The sequence below is a fragment of the Symphalangus syndactylus genome, chromosome 12 (assembly GCF_028878055.3).
Source record: "Symphalangus syndactylus isolate Jambi chromosome 12, NHGRI_mSymSyn1-v2.1_pri, whole genome shotgun sequence".
NCBI classification, from domain to species: domain Eukaryota; kingdom Metazoa; phylum Chordata; class Mammalia; order Primates; family Hylobatidae; genus Symphalangus; species Symphalangus syndactylus.
Window position 1 is genome coordinate 98601076 of NC_072441.2, and position 23012 is coordinate 98624087.

The 23012-nt window shown below is 36.7% G+C and overlaps 2 protein-coding genes across 7 annotated transcripts in view; one reads left to right on the forward strand and one right to left on the reverse strand.

The window, feature by feature from the left end:
• Positions 1-534, reverse strand: part of LOC134734525 (uncharacterized) — a 122321-nt gene extending 121787 nt beyond the window's left edge. Inside the window, exon 1 of the mRNA XM_063627265.1 lies at positions 370-534. The gene's annotated coding sequence lies outside the window, so the exon portion shown is untranslated. The remainder of the gene's footprint in view (positions 1-369) is intronic.
• On the forward strand, positions 13-21487 carry GORAB (golgin, RAB6 interacting). Of its 6 annotated transcripts, XM_063627246.1 has the most exons (6): positions 500-1671; positions 4364-4475; positions 7255-7612; positions 10566-10667; positions 12777-12917; positions 20069-21487. In XM_063627246.1, the coding sequence occupies exons 4-6, from the start codon at positions 10612-10614 to the stop codon at positions 20514-20516; spliced, it is 645 nt and encodes a 214-aa protein (XP_063483316.1). In that variant the 5' UTR covers positions 500-1671; positions 4364-4475; positions 7255-7612; positions 10566-10611; the 3' UTR covers positions 20517-21487. The 6 variants fall into 6 exon arrangements, with proteins under 6 accessions (XP_063483313.1, XP_063483314.1, XP_063483316.1 ...); XM_063627243.1 differs by lacking the exons at positions 500-1671; positions 4364-4475 and adding an exon at positions 13-206; XM_063627244.1 differs by lacking the exons at positions 500-1671; positions 4364-4475 and adding an exon at positions 146-155.
• The last annotated feature ends 1525 nt before the right edge of the window (positions 21488-23012 follow it).

The window sequence follows — 23012 nt, forward strand, 5'->3', positions numbered from 1 at the left end:
AGGCCGGGGAGAGAGGGCCTTGTGTTTGGAGCCCGATGCACTGATTGGCCGCGGCCGGGGAAAAACCCGGATGCGCTGGGCAGCAGTGTTGGCAGTCGTGGCTCCGAGATTTGGGCACTTTTGGGGGTGCTGGTGGCCCAGGCCGATGGCGCAAGGTTGGGCAGGCTTCTCTGAGGAGGAACTGAGGAGACTAAAGCAGACTAAAGGTAACAAGATGGGTTTACAGTGGTTTAATTCTTGGGTCTTAAGGGGAAGAGGCGGGGATGCAGCTTTGGCGGGGGAAGGGGGCGTGGAAGCGGCTACGTTTGTGTTAGCGAAAGGCGCTGTAAGTACGTGGACTGGATTAGGGGGTTTCGGAGGTGGACTTACTGGGAGTCACGACGGGAGGGGCAAGCCAGAAGACTGGAATCTTCTTTAGAAAAGAAGGTCCAGGAATCCACTGTAGGGATTTGACTCTTCTTGTGAAAGGAATGGGACTTGGGAGAGGAAGTGAGCCTAGAGCCGGGGTGTCTCCCTTAGGGAAGATTGCTGCAGGAATCAACGGTTGGAAGGTTAGGGTCAGGGTAAGGGAGGGAGGAGGGGCGCACGCCGTCTTAGAATTGTGATGAATTTATAGAAGCAGATGGTTGGAAAAAAGGAGCACAGGCGTCTGAATAAAGGCAAAAATTCGGTACTTTTCACAATTCATCTGGAGTGTTGCATTCACTTCTGGTTGCCAGATGATTTTTGCAGTACTTCCCAATTTTTGAGAATCAGCAAACCAAAAGGGTCTTTGAGAGGGTGGATGTGAAGACTATATGTTTATATACATACAGTCTTACTGACTTTGGAGTAAGCTAACCTTGTGCTTCTCTCTCTGGCTTTATAGAGTAATCATTGAATGGGCTTGTACAATTTTTTTTTTTTTGATGAAGGAATTAAGTTTGCTGATTGTTGGTGGAAAACTTAGTAATATTAATTGCACTTCGCTTGTGGTTGAAATTTCGCAGTGATCTGTATGGTTATCGTGGTAGTACACACAATTTCTGTAAGAAGTGTACATCGCTCTTGGTACCTTAATTCAAATACTTTATTTTTATTTTTTATTTTTATTTTTATTTTTGAGACGGAGTCTCGCTCTGTCGCCCAGGCTGGAGTGCAGTGGCGCAATGTCGGCTCACTGCTAGCTCCGCCTCGCGGGTTCACGCCATCAAATACTTCATCTTGGTAGAAAATGAAGTAAACCTTTTATTAGCGTTTGTGGGGAAATTGGATGTTGCTCTGGTAGCTTGTGCATTTTTAGCATAAATGTGAGAATAATCTAGGGCAGACAAGTGGGAAAAGAAGTAAATTAGTAAGATAGGGCCAATGTAGATTATATCGATTGGGGACATTTTGACTGGTCCAGGGGACTTTAAAAACTCTATCATAAAGGTTATGCTACGCTGTGTGGTTAACTGACTCTGTGTTGCTTGATATACTCAAATTCTTTTGCTCTGTGTTTTCAACATCCATTCACATACTTTGATATACAGGGTACAAGTGCCCTGGCCTCTGGTCTGACTCCAGTAGACTCATGAGGAGACAAACCACAAAGTTATGTGATAGTAGATATTGCAAGAACTTGCTTCAGAGACAAGAGGAACCTCACTCTGTCGGGGATTGGATGGAGCTTGGGAAGATTTCACAAAGGTGTGTTAGCAGAGGCGCATTTTCCAGGATAAAGACGACTTAATATAAAAATCTAAATTAAACAATATATGCATTATGTAGAAGTATATTTTGAAATATCTTTGCAACTGGGGGTAGAGGATGGTAAGGACCTGAACTTCAAGGCCCACTGTAGTGTGGAAACCAAATCACTAGTCCGTGACCACCTCGAGGATGGAAAATATCTTAACATCCTTGTATACCCGTAGCTAAACACAGTGATTGGCATATAGAACTTCCAGCTCTTCCTCTAAATCTTTTCTCCTTGGATTCCTTACTTGTAAAATTATAGGATTTGGCCCTTTAATTTTAAAGCCATTTCTAGCTGTTCTCTATCCTTGAAAATTTATTGAATAATTTAGGAAGATGGAGTTGGTTGCCAGGAAAAATAAGGACAATAGTACTCTGGAGACCCCTGTATGGGCATTGAGGAACATGGTCAAGAACGTTGTTAATAGTCTTGTTTATAATATTAAGAAGTTGGAAGCAACCAAAGTGTCCATTAACAAGGGAATGGATAAATAAATTGTGGTATACTCATCTAGCGGGCTACTGTACAGCTGGTGGGAATATATTAGTATTAACTGTAGCCACATGCATTAAAATGTTTATTAATACAGTATATGTAATTACACTTGGCCCTTGAACAACACAGGTTTGAACTGTGACGGTTCACTTATACACAAATGTGCATTTAAAAAATACAGTATTTGGGGGATGCGAAACCTGAGTATATGGAGGGCCAACTTTTGGTGTATGTGGTTTTCACAGCGCCAACTGTGGGACTTGAGTATGCACAGATTTTGGTATACATGGGGATCCCAGAACCAATTATCCTCATATACCAAGGATCAGCTAGCTGTATATATAATATATACAGTCACGCACTCAATAACAGTATTTCAGTTAGCAGTGGACCACATATACGGTGATGGTCTGGTAATATTATAATACCCTGTTTTTACTGTACTTTTTCTATGTTTAGATACACAAATACCATTGTTACAGTTGCCTACAGTCTTCAGTATAGTGACATACTGTACAGGTTTGGAGCTTAGGAGCAAAAGGCTGTACCATATAGCCTAAGTCTATAGTAGGCTGTACCATCTAGGTTTGTGTAAATATACTCTCTGATGTTTGCACAGGGACAAAATTGCCTTACAACACATTTCTTAGAATGTATCCCGTTGTTAAGTGACGTATGATCGTATATAGTGGGGAGGCGTGGGAATGTGATCAGGGAGAGGGAATTTCAGAGGTATTGGTATTTATGAAATCAGGTTAAGGCAAGTTAAGCTAAAGTAACAAATAGCCCTCATAAGTCAATCGTTTAAAATAAAGATTTGGTTTTCACTCTAGTTTCATGTTTAATGTGGGTTTGGCAGGTGACTGTATTCCACAGTCACTCCATCTTTTGGTCCTGTCTTGTAGGAGTTTACCATGGTAGGAAGAAAAGAAGATTGGAAATTGACCATTGGCAATTAAATCCTTTCACCAGTAAATGACATGTGACACTCCTACTTTTATTTACCAAAAGCAAGTCATATAACTTGGGAGACAGGAAATAAATTCTCTCTTATCTTCTAAAAGGAGGATTATGTCTATCCTTAAACAGTAGTTACTTCTACTACAGTCATATTTTATTTCTTAAACTTTTTTTTTAATCACATAGGTTGGAAGACTGAGTGTGTGTGTTTATGAGTGTAACACATGCATATATTTGATGTATGATCTATTTCATAATGAAAAATTGGAAGAAAGCAGTACAGCCACATGCTGTCAATTTTTAATTAAATAAATTATTTATTCAAAAGAGTTATTCATACTGATTCTTTGCCAGTTACATTGTGAATATCTTCTCCCAGTTTTTAAGTTATCTTTTCACTTTTATCTTTTTGATGAACAAAGTATTTTATTTTTTGAGGCTTGCTCTCACCCTGTTGCCCAGGCTGAAGTGCGGTAGCACAATCTTAGCTCACTATAACCTTGAACTCCCGGGCTCAAGCGATCCTCCTGCCTCAGCCTCCCAAGTAGCTGGGATTACAGCTGTGTGCCATTACACCACACTAGTTTTCTTTCTTTCTTTCTTCTTTTTTTTTTTTGGTAGGGATAGGATCTTGCTATTTTGCCTAGGTTGGTCTCAAACTCCTGGGTTCAAGAAATTCTCCCTCAGCCTCCCAAAGTGCTGAGATTACAGGCATGAGCCACCACCCCAGGCCTTAATTTTAATGTATTCAAATATGTCAACCTTTTTTTAATACCCAACGTTTCCACATCTTAAGAAATTAGTTTCTTACTATACTTAGTATAGTAGTTACAGGTGTGAGCCACTGCACCCAGCCACTATTCTTGACCTTCTGTCTTTTCATATAAAAATTTTAATAATTTTACCAAATTTAATGGAAAACCCGTTAGGAATTTTGATTGTAATTGCATTGAATCTTTAGATCAATTTCATCTTCATATTATTAACGTTGCCACTAACATGGTATATGTCTCCATTTATTTAGTACTTGTTTAAATTCTCAATAAAATTTTAGAGTTTTCCCTATGGAGGTACTAAACATCTTTTCGTTAGATTTATTCCTAGATAAGTGATAATTTCTGGTATTGAAATATATTCTCTTTAATTGTATTTTCTAATTGTTTTCTGCTGATATATAAAAAATACAAGCCAAAAGAAAAGTCAACAAAAGACATGAATAGATATTTCCTAGAAAAGGAAATATGAAGATATGCTCATCACCACCAAGGAGCAGAGAATTACAAATCAAGAATACAGTGAGGTACTATTTTACACCCATTTGACTGACAAAAATTAAAACATCTGACAGTGTTGTATATTGAAGAGAAAGTGCATCCACAGGATCTTATACATTACTAGAGGGAGCACACTTTGGAAAGCATTTTCACATGTCTTCTAAAGTTATATTTTGTGACTCAATAGTTCTTAGATAATATCCAAAGCAAATTCTCGTACATGTAAAATAAGAGACACAGTATTGAAATTTACAAAAGCAAAAACCTGTAACCAACCTAAATGTCTATCAGTGGAAGAAGATCAGTAGACTCTGGTTTATTCACACAATGAAATGTTATACAACAAAATGAATGACTGCTGCAACATAGGCAATATGAATGACTGTTGACAGTGTAATATTAAGTAAAACAGACGTACAGCACAAAACCCTTTTTATAAAGTTAAACAACTAAGTAAATACTTTTTAGAAATATTTGTAGATGCAATATGACTATTAGAGAAGGAAGAGAATAATCAACATATGATTCAAATGTTAGTTTTCTGGGGTGGAGGGAGCAGGGCTTAAATAAAGCATATGGAGTATATATCACAAACTGGTAGCCCATTAGTTTAATTTAACCCAAAAATGTATGTGGCTTTTCAGCTTTGCCTCCTTCCTTTCCCCTTCTTTCTTTTTTCCCTTCTTTCTTCCTGCCTGCCTTCCTTTCTTTCCCTTCTTCCCTCCCTCCCTCTTTCATTCCTTTCTTCCTTGTCTCTCTTTCTTTTATCCAATCTTTACATTTCTTTTAGTTAATAATGGTAATAATCATTGTGTTATTTGCTAAGCCAGCTATACCTGTTGCCTTTGTTTGGGGGTAGGTCCATGTACTAGGTGAGCCATTGAATTGTGAGCAGAAGTGTTACGTCACTATGGGGTCAGCAATTAATTGCTGTAGCAAGACCTTCCTGACCTCTCTCTTCTCCCTGTGTTGTGGTGGCCAGCAACACTGAATACTGACTGTACAGTCAGCCTAGGGCCCTGAGAGACCAATCAGCAGAACCTCTCTGTTAGCCTTTAGTTGGCACATGGCATTAATGAAAAATAAACCTTTGTGGTTTAAAACCACTATGATTTGCCCCTACAGTGTAATCTAGATTTCCCTGATTGATACAGTTCCCTACATTTAAAAATCAAGATATTTTACATAAAAGTCTAAATTGTAATCATAAAAATCAAAATATCTGGCTATGGTGACCTAAATTTTTTAATGATGGCAATTGACTAAAGGTGACTATGAATTGCCCCCCTTTACACTATACTTATGCTTCTCAGTTCACCACAGTCTTCTTGATATTTGCAGCCCCTAATACACAGTGTGAGAAACAGTATGTTCTGTGTTTAAGTGGCCTGATTTGCTTATTGTTTATTGTTTAAAATTAGCATTTTCAGTCTTATAGGTAGGTTCTGTAAAAATGCAAAATAAAATAGAAGTTACTACCTGAATTTCAGAGGAACTATTAATAATTCAGCTAATGAATTCAACAGGGAGATAAGCAGGCTAAATGACATTTTTTGATGGTGTGAATAAAGATGAGAGCCAAGAATGTGTTCCTGCTGCAAGATACAGGATGCTTTGTGTTTCTGGCTAAAGTCAACAATAACATTTGCTTTTGATACTACTTGAGTCTTTTAAAAAATATTTTCTGTACATACTCATTTAATTCTTACACCAATTTCATGCATTAAGTAGAGCAGGTTAATTTTCAACCAGCTTGATAGATGAGGAAACTAAGATATTAAATAAATAATTGACTTACCTGAGGTCACTGAGCTGGGCAGAAGCAAAGCTGGAATTGTGACTCTAGAGTTTTTAGCTTTATTTTGGGAAATTCAAATAATAAGCTTGTTTTGCTTCAAAAGTCAGTATGCCATATTTGAAAGTCCCATTTGAGTTGTTCATTTACAAGAACTCATAATTTCACTTCCCAGGCATTTAAGAGAGAATGCTATTTATAGATCTTATTAAATATAGTATGGATGTGAGTCAGATTCTCCAATTGTCTGCCCTAAGATGTTAACACTGGTGTGGACCGTCCAAAAAGTATAATAGAAGTATTATTATTTATAACTTTAAAGATATTTCCCCCCAGTTGTTTTATCTTCTATTGCTTTGCTGAGGCTACTATTAAAATTAGTTTGAATGCATTGGTTAGAGCCTGACTAGGCTTTAGGGAGTACAACCTCCCTAAAGGTAGGATGAAAGAAAACAATTTAAGGTTAACTAGCATTCCTAGAAATAAGAGACTTCACTCAATTATATGCCTGTTATAGCATCTGAATATGTATCACATATGTACCAAATTGCCCTAAAAGCTGTTAAAATTTAAGAGAGGGTAATCCCATTTGAAAATGCAACCACCATTTTGTTTCAGGAGAGCAGACAGAACCATAAATCAAATTAAAACCAGATAATTCAGTCATCTCCCTGATTTGGTCAAAATTAGTTGCTTTCTTTTGACAACTATGAAATCAAGTTGAAAAAGAAACCTCACTTTGTGACCTAAGGCCTAACTCACTGATGGACTTTCTCTGAAGATAAATTAAGAGATGGGGCAGTTTCTGTTAAATATTAACATTATGATCTGAAAACTATTGAAACTCTACAGGAAGATGGCTGTTTTTCCCCTAGACTTTCAAGATAGAGAATGGGGTAGGAGAACCACTAGAATTGTCAAAGTTTAATACAATTTTTTTATTTTCTTAGAGGAATTATAATTATTTGCTGCTCACACAAAGGAATTTTCCTCTATTTTCTTTTACATAGATCCATTTGAACCACAGCGACGTTTCCCCGCGAAGAAAAGTCGACAACAACTTCAGCGAGAAAAAGCCCTTGTAGAGCAAAGCCAAAAACTTGGGCTTCAAGATGGATCAACCTCATTACTTCCAGAGCAGCTGCTTGCAGCACCAAAACAGAGAGTTAATGTTCAAAAACCACCTTTTTCTTCGCCTGCTCTTCCGAGTCATTTCACTCTCACCTCTCCTGTTGGTGATGGACAACCACAAGGCATTGAAAGTCAGCCAAAGGAACTGGGACTTGAGAATTCCCACGATGGTCACAACAATGTTGAGATTCTACCTCCAAAGCCAGATTGCAAATTGGAGAAAAAGAAAGTGGAATTGTTAGTAAGTCTATATGAAAAGTCCATGAGACTTTTCATTTAACCCGTTTTTTCCCAATGGGCTTTAAGGAAATATAATTTGTTTATTTTAACATTTTCTCTCTTTTATATTCAGTCATAGGAATGTGATGTATAAACTATTGAAAAATAGCTACCGCCTAAATATAAGCTGGACACAGGCATTCTGTATGTTTTATGTTATTTAGTCTTCGTAACAGCCTTACAATACATGTTTATTATTTAAACTGTATACATGAGGTATCTGGGACTCAGAAAAGATGATACCTTCCTAAAGCTAATACACTGCTAGTAAATAGCAGAGTTGAGATTTACATATAAGTCTGTCTGGATCCAAAGTTTATGCCTTTTACACTGAGCAGAAGCAGTTCTTTTTTTCTTTTTTTCTTTTTTCTTTTTTTTTTTTTTTTTGAGACAGAGTCTCGCTCTGTTGCCTAGGCTGGAGTGCAATGGCGCAATCTCAGCTCAGAAGCAGTTCTTATATGCATAAGGCCTCTCCCCAAATTGACCCCTTTTTTCAACTTCCAGACTATTTCCATTGGCCTAGAAATTGGAACTTGTGGAGAGACGTGAAGGGATGGTCAAAGGAGAGAGTGTAGGAAATTTAGGGGACTAATGATATAACTCAGTTCATCATTAGATTTCTTCTTATTTATTCTTTACTGTCTTTGTATTAGAAACAACCTTCATAATTTAGCTACACTGTTCTTGTGGAAGATGCCATTTTTTGATTTGCAAATTCTTAGAATTTTTTATTTGATAGCTTGTGTTTTAATATATACTCTTATTTCTTTGTTTCCTCCTGATTTATCACTCACAGAGAAGGAATGACATTTGTCTCTGTTTTCTCTTTTCTGAGTTCTTTTCAAAGTATCTTTTTCTTTTCTAATCTCTGACATCTTTTTAATTTCTGCTGATCCAGATTCTATCCTGTGAATTTAAAATGTTTCCTGTCCACTAGGGGTTTACAACTAAGAAATCATTTTGACAAGAGTTATAAAACCACATGAATTATGAAACCTACATTGAACAAGTGCATACATTAAAGTGTCTGTAAGTGTAGTTTAGCAACAAAGGCCTGAGACAAATAGGAGGTAAGTTTACATTGAGCTGGACTATTTGGATTAGATGTTATAGGGAAACTTGTTCTTTTTTTAGATACTTGGAAGAATTTTCATAAAAGACATGTAACCTCAAACCATTCACATAAAGGAGAAATTTTGAGGTTTTAAGGAAGAGAAAGGAAAGCTGTGTCCTAGAGAATGTTCAGAGATGATACCTCATTTCTCTGGGAGAGGCGGCAAAGGATAAGCCAGAGAACAGTAGAGAATTAAAGAAATGAGGAAGGAGGACAGGTGCGTGGCCCACACCTATAATCCCAGCACTTCGGGAGGCTGAGGCAGGCACATCACTTGAGGCCAAGAGTTTGAAACCAGCTTGGCCAAGATGGGGAAACCCCGTCTCTACCAAAAATACAAAAAAATTAGCTGGGCGTGGTGGTGCGTACCTGTAGTCCCAGCTACTTGGGAGACTGAGGCACAAGAATTGCTTGAACCTGGGAGGTGGACGTTGCAGTGAGCCAAGATCATACCACTGCATTCCAGCCTGGGCAACAGAGGGAGATTCTGTCCCCCGCCCCCCCCCCCCCCGCCCAAAAAAAAAAAGCAGAACTGAGGAAGGATCAGAAGCAGAAGCAGGGGATGTATAAGTAGAGAATTAAAGAAATGAGAAAGGATCAGAAGCAGGGGATGCCTTCCTAGCAAGTTCACTAATGCAGCAAGATACCATGAAGCTCTCTGGGGGCTAAAGGCCGCAATCAAAATAAAGGTTAGAGAAATCCCAGGTGTCAATGTTGTAGATCATATGGGAGAGAATGCAGGGTGAGCTGTGGAACTAAGGCGCCTGGTGAGGAGATGCCTGTAATAGTAAAAATGAGAAATGACCAGTCCCAGCACTAAGGTGGAAGGTGTAGAAATGGAGAGAGAAGGACAATTTTGGAAGTGGTTACTAGATTTGGGAATAGAGGTATGTGATATAATGGCTGTAAGAAGTGACAGTAATAGGAATAAATAGCTTTGCCAATACCTTGTTTAATTTGAGTTGACATCAAGCTCATGAATTTATGGGAAATTTTAATGTATTTATTTTAGAATTGGACAGATTGTAAAACAATACATGTTTTCACATCTTTGAATTTTTTTCTTTAGCCCAACATTCTAGTCTTAGCTCTTAGTGTTTTACTTTGTTTAAAAATGTCTACGTTGGGCTGGGCACAGTGGCTCACACCTGTAATCCCAGCACTTAGGGAGGCAGAGACGGGAGGATAGCTTGAGCCTAGGAGTCCGAGACCTGACTGGGTAATATAGCGAGAGCCCGTTCTCCACAAAAAGGAAAAAAAAAAAAAACAAAGACAAAAAAAAAAAGTCTTAAGAGCTGGGAAACAGTGAGCAAATTGAAAGAAAATACTAATATATGAAATAAACATTGGTTATTGTCTGAAACATGTTAAGGTGGTGGAGACTTTATAGAAAACTCTAAAAGGTATGAATAATATGACATCAGCTACAGACCAATTTTTATTAATCTCCATTCTGCATATAATACATAATTAACTTACACAAATTTCTTTGTACTCCTAAACACATGCCACTATATTCTGGCTTCCAGTTTGTGGATTCCTAGATTATATATATAATGGATTTCAGAGGTCCAATTTATGTAAGCCTCTTTACTTTAGATCATAGTCTTTGTTCCCATTAGAGCAAAATAATGAACTGCAGATGGGTTTCTTTTAAGAGGACTTTTGAAAGAACATATACATAAATCTTCTTGATTAAATTTTATACTTAGGGGACTGAGACTGGTAAGGTGTGGGATAGGGTAGCAGTTTCTTTTTCTTTCATAAACTCATTTTTATGCTTTTTTTGCCCCCTAGGCAAGAAAAATCTCGTTGGGAAGTCCTCCAACAAGAACAACGGTTAATGGAAGAGAAAAATAAACGCAAAAAAGCTCTTTTGGCTAAGGCTATTGCAGAAAGGTGAGGCACCTGAACTAGGAGTGTTTGTAACCTGTAACGAGTTCTGTCATGTGTTATGTTTATTTTCCCATGTCTCTTTTAATAAACTGATATTTTTTCTTCAACCATTACTTTTAAGGCTAACTAAACAAATTATGCTGTGTAAGTGATATTGAAATTCCAGTTATAATTTATTAAAGAGAACTTTTTAAGCATAGAGCATATTAAATTTGTAAATATAGTTGCAGTTAAAACTTAAAGACCTTCATTAGTGCTCCTAGTTTCAACCATTTACACATTCATAAGGGAAGCAGTAAATAGCTATCAGTATATGTAAATTAGCAACAAATGCATGTTTTAATTTTTATTTGGGGAGGCCTTAATCATTTGATGTGTAGAGGAATAAGGTTTTCTACATAAGTGACATACTCCCATGAATCTTAATTGTATTTCCTGTGGGCATTTTTCTTAAATACTTTGCCCAGCCTCCACAAGTAGAAGATACATGATATAGTTTAACTTTTTATTGATGACTCAGGGTCATTATTATGAGCACTGTGTGAGATTCAATTTTTCTTTCACCTTCCAGTGTCTATCAGCAGCCCCTTCACGTTTACTGCATTGTACCAGCCCCACACAACAACATTCCCATTGGAATCATTCTTCCCATCCCCCACCACTCTTGCTGAGTTTGTAGTTTCTGTCTAATCTCCTGTGGCCTTAGGAAACTAAACTTAGTCAATAAATCAATGATTGTGAATAGTGAAAACTAAATGCAAGGAAGTGCATTTTCTTTTTAGACTTCCAGAAAAGTCTGTCAAACTGTTACTGCTTGAAGCTAGAGTATGTGTAGGGGCAGGAGAAGAGGGAAGAAGGTGATGGGTATAAGAGTAGTTCAGAATTTTTGTCTGCCAGAGGAGTGAGTGTAGTTGAGAAATGATGATTTTTCTTTTTCTACTACTGGTACACCTTGATCTTTCTTGAAGCATAGGAAATATGCAACTCACTGAGTTACTATGTTTCAAGGGAAAAAACCAGCAGATAAAAGAGTAGTGCCCTTTTTTTTTTTTTTTGCAAGTGATTATTTAAAAATAATTAAAGCATTTTAGTAGTCTTCAATTTCTAAGAGATGGGAAGGCTGTTTTCTGTGGTTTTACAAAAAGATGTACAGGCTCAGCAGTTCTTCTCATAAGTGCTTTTGATTTTAGACAGCACCAGTATAAACAGAATTGTAAGGAAATACAACATGTTTGAACTATTAATAAATGGACAATGAAGTACTTGACATAAAAGAATCATACTGTTAAGTGAACTTTTGTAGGCAGAAAGGAAGGGTAAATGCCTAAGAGTAGAAATCAAGAGAATGTGCTATGTAACATAGTGGATTTATGTGGGGATTTTTCTTCTTCCTTCACAATGTGTGTGAAAATTTGAAATGAGTGAAATCATGATTAAAGGGTTGCTTTTTTATCTGCTTGTTCCATTTCTTAAGTATGTATTGTACTTGGGAGAGGGGATTGAGAAATGATGAGGTTGGATGTGCTTTTAAATAAGGAAAATGAGTGTTTTGGTGTTCAGCTCCATAAAGAATTTTGGTAACTAGTAGTTTTCCTAAGGAACAAGAATCAAAGCAATAAAAGTTTGGGGAAATGGGTCCCAAGAAGGTTAAAACTAAGTGGATGTTCTCAGATGTATAAAGAGGTGTGGTTTAATATAGATATCTATCTGTTCTTAATGTCAGGTAAGTATCAGACAAATGAAAATGGGCTTAGCAAGAAGAAGAATTAAAGACTAGAAATTTGGAAAGCTCTGTTGAATGTTTCCATGTAAAGGGAATACAGATATATTCTTTTAGTGTTTGTTCTCTTTACAGAATGAATATCAATCTACAAATGAACTATTTGCTGAGTTTTTTTAGACTTATTTGTTACTTTGTTTATGAAACATGCAAATATAAAATTTCAAAAACTCAAATGTTAACCAGCTTTTATTTCAATTTTTCTGATTTTTTTCTAACTTTTAAAATATAAATTATAAATGTATATACAGTATCTTGCTTTTTCACTTACATTGTATATGGACACATGGTTTTAAAATGTTGTTTTCCCACTCACATACCTGATTTTCTAGATCCAAAAGAACTCAGGCAGAGACCATGAAACTAAAGCGGATCCAGAAGGAGTTGCAGGCTTTAGATGACATGGTGTCAGCTGACATTGGAATTCTCAGGAACCGGATTGATCAGGCCAGCTTAGACTATTCATATGCTCGGTGAGTTGGGGAAATTGAATCTGAACAAGGAGTATGATTTAATTAATGTTTATTGCCAGCTGTTCCGGGGCTTTTATGTATATATCATAATTTAAGCCTCAAAACAACCCCATTCAGTGCTGTATTTATTCCTCTTTTGTGCTAATTCAAGTGTCTCCTCTTCAGTGAAGTCTTCCTTAACTCTGCCCTACTAGTTAACCTTGTTCGTGTGCATTAGAGCAGTTCTCGCATTATTTATTTACGTTTTAGTCTTTGTTGCTAAACTCTCAGCTATTTAATGTTTGGAAAGTTTTTTATTCATCTTTCAGGATCTAGCAAAGTAAATACCAGAGTGATTTGCCCAAAACTGTTATTCTAACACCAAGTCTGTGTTCTTTCCATTAAAATTTTTGTTATCTGATAGGTCCTATAGGATTGAAGTCTAGTTCTCACTTTAGCTTTCATCAGAGTAAGAGGATCTAGTTTAGTTTTTAAAAGCTTATGAATATTTTAAGCATATCCTCTGTTTTAGAAATTTGAAATATTTTCTCTTTTTTTTTTCTTTTCAGTTATACTCTGTATGAAATGGTTTAATGTATGTTTCCTTGGTTTCAACCATTGGCATTTTTTAAAAGAGAAAAAATACCATGGAGTATTTTTAAAATGAACTAACACATGTAATGAATTACATGGACTTTGCAGACAGATAAAAGGGCAAAAAAATATGTCCAATTTCAGGGTTTTCAGCCCTTTCAACATTGCTTTAATCATCCTGGTTTGTCTTTTTTCACAAGGGAATGCTGTGTTAATGACTCAGTTTTCTATCTTTCTCTGTTACACTAGAAATCAATCAGAATGCCTCATTAGGCCAGGGTAAACCACAACATCAGAATGTTTATATAACAATTTATTAAAGCGGAAATGCTTGATTGTGGTTTTTAATTAACTGTTGAGTGTTTAAGAAAGAGTCTTGTGGTTGTCCTTGTGACTTTTGTAATTGTTGTTGGACCATATGCTATTAGACTTAGAGTTGTCTTTATTAATTAACTACTTAAAAGAATGCCGTCAGTAGCTGATAACCAGAGGTTCCAGGTTTCCATTAATAAGGTCATTAAGGGAGGTAACAGAGATTTTATTTAAGATTAAACTAAGCCTTGATTTGTAGCACATTTTATTCTCTGTAACGTAAGTTTGCCAGAGGAACATTTTTATGCCTTTGAAGCCTTTTATATGAATAATTCATATTATAAGGTAGAAGTACTAGGTATCTCAGTTGAAATTTGAGGCCGGGCACAGTGGCTCATGCCTGTAATCTCAGCATTTTGGGAGGCCAAGGCAGGCGGATCACGAGGTCAGGAGTTCAAGACCATCCTGGCTAACACGGTGAAACCCCATCTCTACTAAAAATACAAAAAATTAGCCGGGCATGGTGATGGGCGCCTGTAGTACCAGCTACTGGAGGCTGAGGCAGGAGAATGACGTGAACCCGGGAGGCGGATCTTGCAGTGAGCGAAGATTGCGCCACTGCACTCCAGCCTAGGCAACAGAGCAAGACTCCGTCTCAAAAAAAAAAAAAAAAAAAAAAGAAAAGTAATTTGATTTTAATTTTGTCCTAGTGGAAACTGGAGAAAGACGCCTTTTTGTATTCAATATTATATAAGAAATGTCATAGTTTTAGCCTTCTAAGAACCACAACAAAGAAGGTGGGATTACTAAAGGAAAAAACATCCTATAGTCTATAAGTATCCTAAATGAAATTTTACTAAATTTTTAAATCTTTAGTAAGTTACAGATGACAGTTTCTCATGGTACTAATATTGATGTAGTTGAATGTAAGTAGATGTTGTGTGCCACTATTTTTATTTTTAGGTTTTTGAGACGGAATATCACTCTTATTGCCCAGGCTAGAGTGCAGTGGTGTGATTTCGGCTCACTGCAACCTCCGCCTCCCAAATTCAAGCGATCCTCCTGCCTCAGCCTCCTGAGTAGCCCAACTATAGGCGCCTGCCACCACACCTGGCTAATTTGTTGTATTTTTAATAGAGACGGGGTTTCACCATGTTGGCCAGGCTGGTCTTGAACTCTTGACCTCAGGTGATCCACCTGCCTCGGCCTCCCAAAGTTCTGGGATTACAGCTGGGAGCCACCACGCCTGGCCATGTGCTGCTATTTTCAAAAGCCGAAGCTCTTGCGTTGAGTCAAAGGGAAACAAAGACTTTGGTGACTAGAACCATAGTGTGTCTTGTTCATGCGTAAGATTAAGGTATTATTTTCTAAACTTGCATTTGTGGTTATTGAGAAATTACAGACTGGTAAAATAATATTATGGTCCAGATTTGAAGTCAAAGATAATCCCTAGGACAGTCAGTTTTTATGGGAGATTTCCTTGTTTTTTCTTTTTTTAATAAAAATGATATCTTAGTTCTATAGTATTTGGTACAGTGCTATGTCCACAAAAGGTTCTTGGATAGTGAATAGGCCAGAACTTGCTTTAAAATTGGCTTCTGTAGAGCAGTGTTTGGATAGACACCTCTGAGAAGACTAGCACTTTGAGCCAATTTGAGAGAGTTGCTGCTGCTGCTGCTGCTACTACTACTGCTACTACTGCTACTGTTCACCACTGGGATTACAATGTTGCCATATGCTGTGCAGACCAGCTTATAAAATCGAGAGTGGCTGCATGTAGAACATTTCTTTAAATCACTATTGACCATCTAGGTTTCATAGACACCCTCATACAGGCAAACATACACCCACAGACAAATATTTTTAAATCACTTTATGAATAATTTTTTAAAGTAAGATTAAAAGGGATTGTGTAAAACAACTTTGTTTTAAAATTTTAATAAGAATGTAAGCATGGTAACCATCTTTGTATCAAGTAATATTTGACTCACAAACATAAAAAGCTGAGAGAATGTAGTTACATCCTTGTAGCAACACAGGATAGTCTAGATACTTGTAAAATATTGGGTGTATGTTCTCCCTGCTGAAATGATTAACTCTGTGATAAAATCATTTTTTCCTTTCTGTGCTTAGAAATATATTTTTCACTCACTGATTCTTAAGTTTGAGAAAATTCACCTAGGATATGTTTTGCTGAAGACTCATCTGAGATTTCACATATGATTGATTTTATCATCTAGACTCTAGAATGTATCTCTGCATTTGTATTAGTTTCCTAGGACTGACATAACAAGTAATCCAAACTGGGTGACTTAAAACAACAGAAATTCCTTCTCTTTCATTTCTGGAAGCCACATATCCAAAATCAAGTTGTCAGATTTGTGATTTCTTCAGAGACTCTAGCTATCCATTTCTTGCCTCTTCCAACTTCTGGTGGCTGTGGGCATCCCTTGGCTTGTGGCCATGCCACTCCATTCTGTGCCTCCATAATTATATTGCTTTTTCTTCTCTCTCAAAACTTCCTCTGCCTTTCTTTTAAAAAGATGCATGTGATTACACTTAGGGTCCAACTGGATAATCTGGAATAAACTCCTCTCAAAACCTTTATCTTAATCACATCTTTTTCCATATAAGGTAATTTTCACTCATTTGTCATAGAAAGTAATATTCCCAGGTCCCAGGAATTAGGAAGTGAATATCTTTGGGAGGCCATTTTTTAGCCTACCACACCATTCATCTTTTGATTTCTGTAACAGTGGCAAAATGTCTTCCTCTGTCGGTTGTCTCTACTTTACAAATACTGGATAGGCAGAAAATGAAAACTAAAAACAGGTTACAAAAATGGTGTTTTCAGTCTTCTTTTATACCTTCTGGAGGTGACATACTTTGTACAGCACAGTAAAGAAGGTCAACAATGATAATTTATTGCATCATCCTTTTAGATCATTGTTTTCTTAATTTCTTTTTATTACAGAAGGGAATAATTGATAAGTAATGATGAAATAATTCCTAGGACGATGAAATGGCAAAATGTTTCAAGATATAGGAAATATAAAAATACTGCAATAATCCTATGATATATCTTAGATTTATGAAAGGGTTCATTGGACCTCTCTAGTAATTGCAAAATATAATTTATTTTATTCTGTTTTTTTAAATAAGTAAATTTTCTCATTATTTGAAAGACTTAAGATAAAAATTATGAAATGCTAATTTATACAAATAGTGAGAACTGCTCAGAAAAGGAACTGAAAAACTAAAAGTGGACCCGTCGAACCCAGTGGTATACCGAGGGTTAATGGTTGAGTTTTTAAACATTTCAGGGTATACCGAAACAAAGAGACAATTTCTAGAATCCTTTAAAAATAACATTCATTAATTCATTCCATCCCCCTTTAAAATAACAAAACAGTTCTATAATTACATTTCCAGTTCACTCTGTCTTACTATGTTGTGTATAATGCTCTTATTATTTTGTTCCAGAATGTCATCATACACTAATTTGGTATTACCCACCTGACCATAGGCTGGTAGTGCAGTTTGTGAAACTAATCAATATTTTAAACATTAAATCACTCTGTAGGAGAATATATATTCGTATTTCTGGCCAGAAGGACTTTAAATAAATAAACAAAATACAAAATCTTCAGTGATTTATCCAGGGTGATAGATCAATGGAAACCAAGGGACCTGTTTGCAAATGTTAATTTCAATTCGGTATTCATGAAACCAGACTGTAAATCTCTACTGATTGACTTTGGCTGAAGGAGACCACAGACTTTCAGAGAAGGGAGGTTTGAAGCAGGGTCAGGGCAGGGTATTCATATACCTATAGAGAATGTCAGAGCTCTTGTCTTGTTGCAAGAACATTACATGAACAGGGTATGTTATAAAGTATGGAGATAAGGGAACTAGGTATCCAGTAGAGTTCCTTTAGAACAATTCTTTTAACATAGAGGGTTATTGAAAGATAATGGGTGCTGTCATTTTTACATTTACTGTATTTACAGTTAAAAAAAGGAAATATGATAAGTTAACATTATGTGAATGAGTTTTCAAGTATAAATACTAGGTCCCTAAATTTTGCATAATCTTAATTTTAGATTCATGCTTACTAATATATTAACAGTACTTTTTGATTCTGGTGTTCTAAATGAGAAGTTCTGTCTCTTGAACACCTACCAGGCACAAAACTGGAAGCTTGCCCCATATATACTGTTTAATCCTCAAAACTCCTATGAGGTATTATTATCATCATTGTTTTACAGGTAGACCAACACTCAGCTTAAGTAACTGCCCAGAGTCACTGTACTGGAATTTTCAATTATTGCATGCCTCTTCCCCAACCCCTTCCAGAGGAACCTGGCTGTGTTTTGGACTCAGGATGCTGACCCTGGGGCATACCTAATTAGAACAGAGATGGGCTACCGACTCCAGTACATTTAATCCATAGGCTAAATAGTGGTTCATGGCATGGCCTGACACTAAGAGTTCTGTTTAAACTGAGATGAGCCGGGCAAACCTAGGTTCTCCTCTGAGAGTGTGGAATTGGATCACTGAGAGATTGAGTGGAGTGAATTTGATATAGAGTGCAGGTGGTGGCCATATTGGCCTGTGAGTATGATAGGAAAGCTGAAATGAGAGAAAATGCGTCGCTTCTAAGCATTGAAGAGAATAGCCTTTGATTCTGATGACATGTCTATGAAATTGCCTCGTGTATCCTACAATAAAACCCAATTTTTACCTGAGCTAGTTTGACTGGATATCTGTTCTTTGTATCCACAAGAAGCCTTGACCAAAACGGGTACACACAGTAAATGTCAGGAAGGTTTTGAACCCTGGGTTTTCTAAAATGAAAGCCATTTATTATTTTCACTGTATTTTCTTCTAAGACAGAGAATCCTAAATTAGGAGATACACCTGTTTCTTTTTTGCTATAACTCTTGTACTAGAAACTACTTATTACACTAAGTTGATATAGGCACTCCTAACAGGTAAAGCAGCATGGCCTTCACAACTGCTAATGGTAATGAAATTGAAGAACTAGTTGGAAATCAATCTTTTTTCTTGCAAGAGAGGAAGGACCCTCTTGTTGCAAAAAGAAAAGCAACAAATTTTATAGAAAAGGCAAAAGACAATAAATTAAGACACAAAACTCTTCTTTTTGTACTGACCTAATGGAGAAGAAAAAAAGTGAGATTGCAAGGTGACTTCTCCAGTAGAATTGCCCTACTTCACATAAGACTTCACATAAGATTACCTATCAACAGAGTTTATACATGTCTAACTATATAAAATTTCCTAGTAAGAGTATAAGAGGAGTAGTGGAGAGAGTGAGAACAACTTAACCCAAGGATTCTCAACTGGGAGCATTTTTGTCCAATAAGGGACATTTGGCAATGCCTGGAGACACTTTTGGTTGTCACAACTTTTGGGAATTACTGGCAACTAATGGGTAGAAGCCAGTGATGCTGTTTAGCATCCTGCAGTGCAGGACAGCTTCGCACAACAAATAATTATATGGCCCAAATTGTCAGTAGCAACAAGGTTGAGAAATCCTGCATATAGCTGTCCCGAAGTTTTCAACTTGATGTTTACTTCTTGCCCTCACCCAGTATCATTTTGCTGGGTGTTCTCTGTTCCATTTATATTCATCTGCCGACCATTGTCCGTATCTTTCTCTATCAGAATTTTTCTCTTTTTTTCTAATTTATTAATCAAGAGATACAGTTTTCCACTTTCTCCATCTCTTGTCTGTCTTCTCATAAATTTAACCAACTATGTGCTGAAGCTAGCTTACCCTGGTTCATGTGGATTTTGTGTATCTCTTCCCAGTTCTGCGTTCAGTAATATCACATTGGTGGCTTGAAATTGGACAGAGTGGTAGTAATTATCCCATGGAAATGTAAATGCTACAAATCAGGGCTCCCCATCCCCCCCCGCCCCCCCCCCCCGCCCCCCGAGCTAGCATACCACTGAATTAACCTTTTAGCCTGCCTTCACTCAAAAACAGCTTTGGAAAGAAAACATTCATGCAGAATAACATGTTTTCATTAGGTGAATTCAAGTAAGGATATTGTGAAAGTTTCAGCAGCCATAGCCTAGTCTGTCCAACATGTAGACAAGTGTTTGTAAAGTAGTAATATCTGTATCTTCATTATATATTTTTTCCCAGTTTTGGAGTTGAGTTATTGTTTCTAGATCCTCTTTTGAATATCTTCTTCAGTGGAAAACTGATGGACCTGTCTTTATACACATCCTTACAGGAAGCGGTTTGACAGGGCTGAAGCAGAGTACATTGCAGCAAAGCTAGATATACAGCGCAAGACTGAGATAAAAGAGCAACTCACTGAACACCTTTGTACGATCATACAACAAAATGAGCTCCGAAAGGCCAAGAAGTTGGAGGAGTTGATGCAACAACTAGATGTACAAGCCGATGAAGAGACTTTGGAGCTTGAGGTGGAGGTCGAGAGATTGTTACACGAACAAGAAGTAGAATCAAGGAAACCAGTGGTTCGTTTAGAGAGGCCATTTCAGTCTGCGGAGGAGAGTGTGACATTAGAATTTGCTAAAGAGAACAAAAAGTGTCAAGAACAAGGTGTTTCCCCAAAGATAGATGAACAGTGTGGAAATTCCAGTAGCATCCCCTTTCTTAGTCCAAACTGCCCAAATCAAGAAGGTAATGACATTTCAGCTGTTTTGGCCACATGAAGTTCTGGTATTCTTTTGAGCTAATATGGTATTGAGAAAGTATACTTTTTGCAGTAGATAATGCCCTGACCTCAATAAAAACCTCTTTAAAACAATGTTGATTTTTGAATTAATGATTAGTTTTAGTAAATTAATATGTTTGGCCATTCTAAAATCCAAAATTATGATAATTTTATTTCTAGGGGTATGTTTCACCTTGATTTTGGCCCAGTTCTTTCAGTGTTCCGTTTACCCTTTTTACTGAATTAAAGTAAGTGACCTAAAAGGATGGAAGAAAAACTACATGGTTGGAATGTTTTTAGATCCGATAAATATACAAAAGTAAAATGGAAAATGATACTCAATACCTAGTTGAACTCATTTCACTTCTGCTGGGAGACGTATTAAGACTGGAAGTCCTATTTTATTTAATCAATATCAGTAAAAAGACAAAAATTACAGTGTGAACAAGAGAAAAACAGGAATAGAAGAAAAAAGTTGCAGGTTGAATTATCTGTCTGGGTATTACTAGAGTTGTAAAACACAACTTGGAAGTTGGAATTTATGTGAAGAACCAGACAACTTAAGCCAGCATCACTTTTGTCTTCAATCTGCCTTCAAATGGTTTTAGTTTACAACCTGCGTTTTGTTATTTGAAACACACACACACGCATATAGAAACATATATGTAATTTTACTATTGTCTTTCCTTTAATCAATGAATTAAATTTAGACAAAACATTCCTAAAGTGAGGCTGAAAATAATATAGAAAATCTCATTGCTACTTGTGATTATCAAAAAAAGTATGTATTTTCTTTCTAAAGTTATCTATGTGTTTGATATGTTGGACGTGACTTACCCTGTCATGAAGCATTTAAATTGTTAAAATGCTGATTTTCTTATTAGTTTGTTAATTGCCTGTTACTAGTACTTGACCAATACATTGTGCTATATGTAAATGTGTAAATAAATATTGTAATTTTCTCACAAAGTCTGTGAATATCACATTAAATTATGATTTATTTATCAGAAATTCCAAAAAGTAAAAATATTACCTTTGAGGCCTTTTTTTTTTAAAAAAAAGAATTATTATCAGAAAACATAAGCACAAATACAAGATTGTATCCATAAAAGTTTCCCTAGGAAAACATTCCACAGGATGTCCCTAAGAAAAACTTAGGGACATCCTGTGTTTAAATGGGTTTGTTTGAAGGTATTATCTTCTGGTAATATAGATGAGCTTTATATTTTTATATTATGTAATTTGAGTTGAAAGTATAACATTTTACTACTGACTTCTCTAAACAGAAGCATTTCTGTAGATAGTTGTGCTTTTATTTATGAATGACATACATAAAAGCCAAAAATTTCATTGTCTAACACACTTCTTTTTCTAAGGAATAAACAAGTCTGATATAGTGTCTTTCATTTACCTTAAAAAAATTTCAAACAGTTTAGTATGTATTAAGCATTGTGTGACAATAATGCATCTTGGATCTCCTTGTGGTACATACAGTTATTTACTTCTATTAAGCCTCTGTTAAGAAAAATTCATTGTCAATGAGGTTTTATAATATTGGTTAAATGCAGGTACGTGCAATCTTAATTCTCAGTCTAAATACTTCAAAGATATATGAAGAAATGAGAACCCTAAAGTTAGATGAGACCTCAGAGGTAATCTAATCTAATTTTTTTTTTTTTTTTTTTTTTTTGAGACGGAGTCTCACTCTGCCGGCCAGGTTGGAGTGCAGTGGCACGATCTCAGCTCACCGCAACTTCCGCCTCCCAGGTTCAAGCAATTCTTCTGCCTCAGCCTCCCAAGTAACTGGGATTACAGGCGCCTGCCACCACGCCTGGCTAATTTTTCTATTTTTAGTAGAGACGAGGCTTCACCGTGTTGGCCAGGCTGGTCTCAAACTCCTGACCTCAGGTGATCCGCCTCAGCCTCCCAAAATGCTGGGATTACATGCATGAGCCCCAGCACCCAGCCTCGTTTTATTTTATAGTGAAGAATTTGAGAGCCAAAGATTTCAGTAGCAGCTTGGCCAGCTGGCTCATTTGAAATTTAAAGTGCTAGTAAAGTTGCAGTTCCATATTCCAGATGTGTCACTTACATATTTCAGGCTGTGAAGTTCACTGCACTGCATCCCTCCACTTGCAAATTTTGCTCTATAACCCTTTGAGGAAGAGTGTGTGTGTGTGTGTGTGTGTGTGTGTGTGTGTGTGTGTGTGTGTGGGAGACGGAGAGAAAAGTGCTTTCAAACGTGGCTATAAAAGGTCCACTGAACCCATTATTTTGAAAAAATGTTATCTTGCTTGGCTTTCCTAGGGTAGTATCAGAGTGCTCAGGTGATGATATAAGTGACAAAATCATATTGCATCAGTTTTATACAAAGGCAGCTGTATCCCATCTGTGGGAGGAACAAGAGCAAATGAATGAGAAGTGAGGGTTCATTGGTATGAAGACCATATGCACTGGCTTTTCCAGGATCGCCCTGACATAGACATGTTTAAAA